Source organism: Neofelis nebulosa, chromosome 14 (genome assembly GCF_028018385.1).
Source record: "Neofelis nebulosa isolate mNeoNeb1 chromosome 14, mNeoNeb1.pri, whole genome shotgun sequence".
In the NCBI taxonomy this organism is placed as follows: Eukaryota; Metazoa; Chordata; class Mammalia; order Carnivora; family Felidae; genus Neofelis; species Neofelis nebulosa.
In genome coordinates this window covers 53,595,923-53,602,700 of record NC_080795.1, presented here as the reverse complement: position 1 = coordinate 53,602,700, position 6,778 = coordinate 53,595,923, and the positions used below count along the sequence as shown (strand labels likewise).

The following is a 6,778-nucleotide window of genomic DNA, read 5'->3' as shown; positions in this document are numbered from 1 at the left end:
AAAGAGGAGTCAAGGAAGGCTTTGTTCTATACAGAGGGAACAAGTATCAAGTGTGTGGAAAAAGAAAGCATTAACAACTCCATGGAATTTAAATGTGGCTAAATTGAGAAATCTAGCTTTCTGACTACCGTTGTAGTTCAGGAGTCAGGTGATGGTGGCGGTAATGAAAATGGAGAAGAACTGACATGAAATGTATAAAGCAGCATAAAATAAATGGAACACGGTTATGGTTTAAAAGACAGAAAATATCCATCAGATTGGGTGATACAGAACTAACCTATTTCAAAGGAAATGGTGGGGGGTGGGCAATGTCAGACTGGAGCAATTTAAAGAATGGGGTGGCAGGGGGACAGATACAAGTTTAGAAAACTGAAGGAATCTGGCTGTAAAAAAACAAAAACAAAAACAGAAATGGGTTTTGTAGCTAGAGGAGGACTGTGAAAAGGAGGGGAGATATTTTAAAAAGCAACGAAATGGGCATATTTGAGTGTTAACAGGAAGAACCTAGTTGAAATGAAAGAGAAGAGATAATAAAGAAAAGAAACAACTTAAGGACAAGTGTGAATAAAAGAGATGATGTGATGTTTTGGGGAAGGTAGGATGCTCTATGGTAGAAGGGAATATGGCAATTCATGAAACTGAGGTAAGGCTAAAGTATTAAAAATGAGGGAGACAGTGGTGGGAAATAGTTCAGAAAAGGGTAGGTCTACTTCTACTGTAAGAGAAAAAGAGGTGAAGATGGGTACAAGAATGTCTGATACAGGGTATATTTTTATCCAGTGACTTCTCTTTTTCTCTGTGAAATAGTAAGAAAGCTCTATTAGTTTGCTAGGGGTGCCTTAACAAAGTACACAGAGAACTGATGTCTTAAACAACAGAAATTTATTTTATCATAGTTCTAAAGGCCAGAAGTCCAAGATCAAGGTGTCAGGAGAGTTGGTTTCTTCTGTGGAATCACTCCTTGGCTTGTAGATGGGCATCTTCTCTTTGTCTTCCCACGGTCCTTCCTCTGTGTGTCTGTGTCCTAATCTCCTCTTCTAAAGATATCAATCAATACTGGATTACGGCCCACTCATTATGACCTAACTGGCTCTCTCCAAATAAAATCACATTCGGAGGTACTGGGGGTTAGGGTTAGGACTTCAACATAGGAGTACTGGGGGGACACAATTCAGTCTGCAACAAAAGGTTGCTTTGTCAAGAGTGCGAAGGGAGATAGGATACATCAGAGGTTCAAAGTAAAAGGCTTGAAATAGTTCTAAATAGTCTTAAATACTTCTCACAATGTTACATGAAGTAACAGCTTAAATGGTCAATTGAGTTTTAAGTTCGATTTAATTCAAAATGAAATTATGACTTAAAAAAAGAAATTATGACTATTATTCCTCTAAAAAATTGTTTTACAAGTCAGAAAATCTGAATTCTAATACCTGCTCTGTTAATAAGCAATGTTTCTTGGCTATATCTATCTTTTAATTTTGTTACTCTAAAATAGGAAGAACATTTCACAGAAAAGGCATATGAGTACACTAGAAAGAACACTGACTTGGGAACTCCTAACGTCCTAGTCCTGCTCTGTCACAGAAGGGCTTAATTTCTCAGAACCTCGCTCAATTCCTCACCTTAAAATGGAGTATAACTAAATCATCTTTCAAGTCCCTTCTAAAATCCTACAGTTCTATGAAATGAAGTAAAATGAAGTTATTTGAGAATAAATGTGGCGCTGGAAAAAAAAAAGATTCTTTGAAATATTTACCAATAAAAATTATATGCTCCCAGCATACTGAACATTAGTCTTCCAAATCTCTTTTCTACATCCTCCTCTGCTCCCAAGTCAATACTATCCTATAAAGTTGGCTTAAACAGTGTGTGCTGAACTGCAACAAAATATTACTTCTTTTGTTATATATGCTTCTCTACTTTAAATCATTACATTATGAAACACCATTCCCAGCATGTCTAAAATAAGAGTTTTTCATATTAAAAAAAAAAAAAGCTGAATGATGGATATAGTAGTCAGAAATATGCATGGCAAAAGTAACAGAAAATCCAAACAACATCTAAACAGAGTTTATTTTTCTCATGTAGTAAGTGTAGAGGTTGGCAAGTGTTCATGTTGGTTCAGGTGTTCAATATGCCATCAGGGACCCAGGCTCTCCCTAATCTTTCTACAAAATCATCTTTGAAAGGTAGCTTTCATACTCCTATTTATTGTTTCATGGTTGTAAGATGGCTGTTTTATCTCCAACCATGTTGTTGACACTCATGTCCTGAAGGAAGAGAAAGAGGCGAAAAGCCTTACTTCACAAAGCTTTGACTTGTTAATTTGAAAGGAAGCCCTTCTCAACAGGCTTCTGTCCATTTTCTTAGCCTTAAATAGGTCACATGCTCACACTTTAGATATCTACACTTCCACTACTCTGATGGCCATGAGTCACATGCAATTATTTAAATTTAATTTAAATTAAAAATTCAATTTCTCAGTTCTACTGGCCATATTTCAAGTGCTCAATAGCCACGTACAGCAAGTGGCTACCAAACTGGACAGTAGAAATACAGAATATTTCCTTCACTGCAAAAAATTCTTCCTTGGCATATCACAGACCATAAGAAATGAAACCACTTCTGTTTTAGATCATTCATAAGGTTAAGGTCCTTATCTCCTAGAAGAACAGGGATCTCTGCTCCTACCTGAACAATGTAAGATACTGTTAAGAAGGAAAAGGTGGCAGTAAAAGCAGTTGGCAAACATCTGCCACGATGGGATTATCTGTACATTTAAACTGAGGTTTATAAATTATTACACATCAATAATGTATTTCATAAAAAATTCTTGACAAGAAGGTATCAAAATTAGAAAAATAAAGTGAAACTTAGGCTGACAGTTATAAAAGGCACTAACTTATACAAGTATAATTGCTAAAGTAAATGCTACTCTAGTGACTAGCAGGAGAGAAAGAAAGGTAATGGAATAATATATGGGCACTACTTTCTTTACAGGAAACACATCTTAAATGGCTGATTATGTTGAAAATGCAGTTACTAAATTTATGGGCAAAAAACACTGTATCTTGTGATAACAAAGATTAGTTGATAAGAATTGCCTTTATATGAGGAGAGTTATTTCACATGTGCTCACTTCTTATGAAAGAATAAAATGAAAAAGACTGCAAAATAAAAGAATTAGACCAGATATGGAGAATAATTTACTAACAGAATTTTCAAAAAATTTAAAAAACTGATGTTGACAATAATTTTCTTCCTAAAGACTTCCAAGTTGTCAATTCCTCCATGAACCCCATTTGCGTAAATCTAACAATGACAAGTATGGAAGAGCTTCTGTATACAATTGGTAAACTATGTATTTATATTTATATATGTAATTATACATGTATATGATACATACAAAATGTAATGCATATATGTAAAATGCAAGCTACTACTAATAATACATGCCTTGAATGACCAATTGCCTATTTTAAAAACAGGTGTCTGAATAGTGTTTAACTCTCAAAGTTCTTTCTATTCTATTGAAACATGCAAAATATTGTTGAAGCATATGATTGTTTATCATGAAAGGAGAAAAAGGAAAAAAAAAATTCTAATTATTACTAAGAAGGTAAAGAAATACCAGAAATAGAAATTTTTCTCCTGAAGACCGTTAAGATTTTCTTAGACACTTTAGATTTTCTTTTCCTGCCACTGAAACCCTTTTAATCCCTATTCTCTATGATCTCTTAATATTCTTTTATGCAATTTATACTTGAAAGTTCAATAAATGTAACTTTCATAAAGGTTAAATTTGAGTATTATAGTATACATGAACCTTAAAGCTTTTTATATGTAAAAATCTCAATTATGTCCTATGGTAAAACAAAAATTTTACAAAGAGATATGACTGAACTTTGGAGAATGACATATAAAACAAAAATTTTACCAAAGATATGACTGAACTTTGGAGAACGACATATTTTAAGCAATATTTATCAGAATAACATAGCACATAAAACAAGCCCACCGGAATGCACAGCAAAATCCAACTTGACACTAGAAAGAGAATCAAAATAACGTGCGAGCATTTTCCTTGTCAGCTGTGAATGCTATGTATTTCTTATCACAAATAAAAAGAATTTAACTAGAAACTGAGTTCTAAAACAACATATTCTCTATCTGACTTTAACAAAAAGAATCTAGGATCTTCATATGCAAGTTTAATAAATCATCATAATTTATTTGTGAGATTTCTACATCAGATTGTGGCTTAAAAGCAGTTATATTATGTGTGATATGAAGAGAATGACGTACAATCAATATAAATCTTGTTAAATCTCTCTTCCATGGACTTTCTCCATCTTCCTGTTTAGCAATAAAAGGCATTTTTAGGTTTATATAAACATTCTTTACAATTGCCCTCTTAACAAAAAATCAGTATATAAATAGCACTAGGCATTTAGTAAATAAGTCACAGGCCAGTAAGTTCAATTGTGCAGTTGTGAAATGTAATGTGAAAGAGTTTGAAACCTTAAGACTGAGTGATCTGCAGCGTTTCCAACATGTCTTCGACTGCCTTAAGAGAGTATTTGGTTTCCTTCTTACTTCGACCTGCAAACTAATTTTTAAAAAAATGCAGTTAGGCTCAATTTCATGGCAGGTTCAAAATCACAATCTTACCTTCACTTTGCTAATGAGAGTTAACGTTATCTATTTTATCACTAGCGTGAAATCAAATATCTTTTCTCCAATAAAACAAAATTGGGGTTTTATTTTTTGCTTTTATTTCCCTTACCTCAGGAGACAGATCGAGAAAAATGTTGCTATGGCCAATGTCAGAGAAATTACTGCCTATGCTCCCTTCTAGGATTTTTATGATTTCAGGTCTCACATTTAGGTCTTTAATGCATTGAGTTTATTTTTGTGTATGGTGTAAGAAAATGGTCCAATTTCATTCTTTTACATGTAGCTGTCCAGTTTTCCTAGCACCTTTGTTGAAGGGATTACCCTTTATCCACTGCATATTCTTGCCTCTTTCATTGAAGATAAATTCATCACATAATCGTGGGTTTGTTTCTGGGCTTTTCATCCTGTTCCACTGATCTATGTCTCTATTTTTGTGCCAGTACCATATTGTTTTGATTATTATAGCTCTGTAGTATAACTTGAAATCTGGAATTGGGACAACTCTAGCTTTGTTATTCAAGATAGCTATTCAGGTTCTTTTGTGCTTCCATACAAATTTAGGATTATTTGTTCTAGTTCTGTGAAAAATGCTTTTGGTATTTTGATAGGGATTGCATCAAGTCTGCAGATTGCTTTGGGCAGTATGCACATTTTAACAACACTTGTTCTCTAATCCATGAGTATGGAATATCCTTCCATTTGCCTGTGTTGTCTTTAATTTCTTTCATCAATTTGTGAAGTCCAATTTCCTCAAAATTTACACTTTACAGACATTTTCATTAAGTTTCATCTTTAGTTGAAGTGTATTAAGAATTCACTGCAAAATTGACTGATTTAAGTGTTTATGTAGTGTGATAACCTATAAAAACATACAAAACTAACCTTTTCAGATAAGAATACTTTTATGAAATAAAAAGCATAATTTATAAGTAAAAAATGTGAACCATTTCTACTTGTCAGCCCTCTAAACAGATATTTACAATTTCAACAAAAGTAAAATGTAAATGTAAAGTAATTTCTATTAAATATTTTTTTTTTAATTTTTTTTAACGTTTATTTATTTTTGAGACAGAGAGAGACAGAGCATGAACGGGGGAGGGGCAGAGAGAGAGGGAGACACAGAATCGGAAGCAGGCTCCAGGCTCTGAGCCCAGAGCCCGATGCGGGGCTCGAACTCACGGACCGCGAGGCGGTGACCTGAGCTGAAGTCGAATGCCCAACCGACTGAGCCACCCAGGCGCCCCTCTATTAAATATTTTAAAGTTGCAAGATATCTCTAAAATTATTTAAAATAAGTCACAATCTTTAAAAAAATTTTGGAATTATTAGTTGATTAGATGGTATGTTTCAGCAGCAAAGAGCTGTCAAAACTCTATGCTACATATTAAAATGATGCAAACATGTTTTAAAATATGCATTTCTAGTTTGTGAAGTTGTAATTTACTTTATAAAACCATTGGATTTCATAATGAAAACAAAATACAATGCATTAAAAATAGTATCTTTGCACACTTAAAAGCAAATTCATGGCATATTAAATTCAATATAGTGCACATAATCAGTGAGGGAAACACTGCTGAATACCCCATGCTGATTTCAAAATGAGTTTTCTAACTACACTGACAATTCTCATCATTTATCAGTTTGACTGACTACTACAGATTTACTACAGAAGTGTTCCTTATGGGGGAAGGGAAGGTTTATTATATCTATATTACCCATTCCCTCTGGTTAAAGTATTGATTGACCTCTGCTATTAGCAAAATATAATATTTTCAAATTAACATTCAAGCACTCAATACATTTTCAAATGACTGATCTTCCCTAAAAATACCAATGCTGTCTTAAGCACTTAACACTTGATTTATGATGTGCTCCTTCTCTTTTGTAATTAACTTAATTTGGCAAACTTCTCATGTCCTGTTAAGAAAGATTAAGTGATCGAGTACAGGTAAAATCACAGAAGCAATAGAGTTCAGAAATTGGTAACCTGCTTCTGACCTCACTGGCTGCAGGTTAATATTATGATTCTCCTACTTCCTAAACCATTAGTTTCTGTGGTTGAATCTTGATTTGATAGAGTAAATAAAGGGGATTTCTA

General features: G+C 33.6%; 1 protein-coding gene across 2 annotated transcripts in view; it reads right to left on the bottom strand.

Annotated features, from left to right (window-relative positions):
• Window positions 1-865: 865 nt before the first annotated feature.
• Window positions 866-6,778, bottom strand: part of EMC2 (ER membrane protein complex subunit 2) — a 51,235-nt gene continuing 45,322 nt past the window's right edge. Inside the window, exons 11-12 of one of the 2 annotated variants that reach the window (XM_058698845.1) lie at window positions 4,522-4,609; window positions 866-2,270 (exon numbers count right to left, since the gene is read on the bottom strand). In XM_058698845.1, coding sequence (XP_058554828.1) covers window positions 4,523-4,609 — 87 coding nt within the window. In that variant the 3' untranslated portion in view covers window positions 866-2,270; window position 4,522. The remainder of the gene's footprint in view (window positions 2,271-4,521; window positions 4,610-6,778) is intronic. The other variant, XM_058698846.1, reaches the window with a different exon arrangement.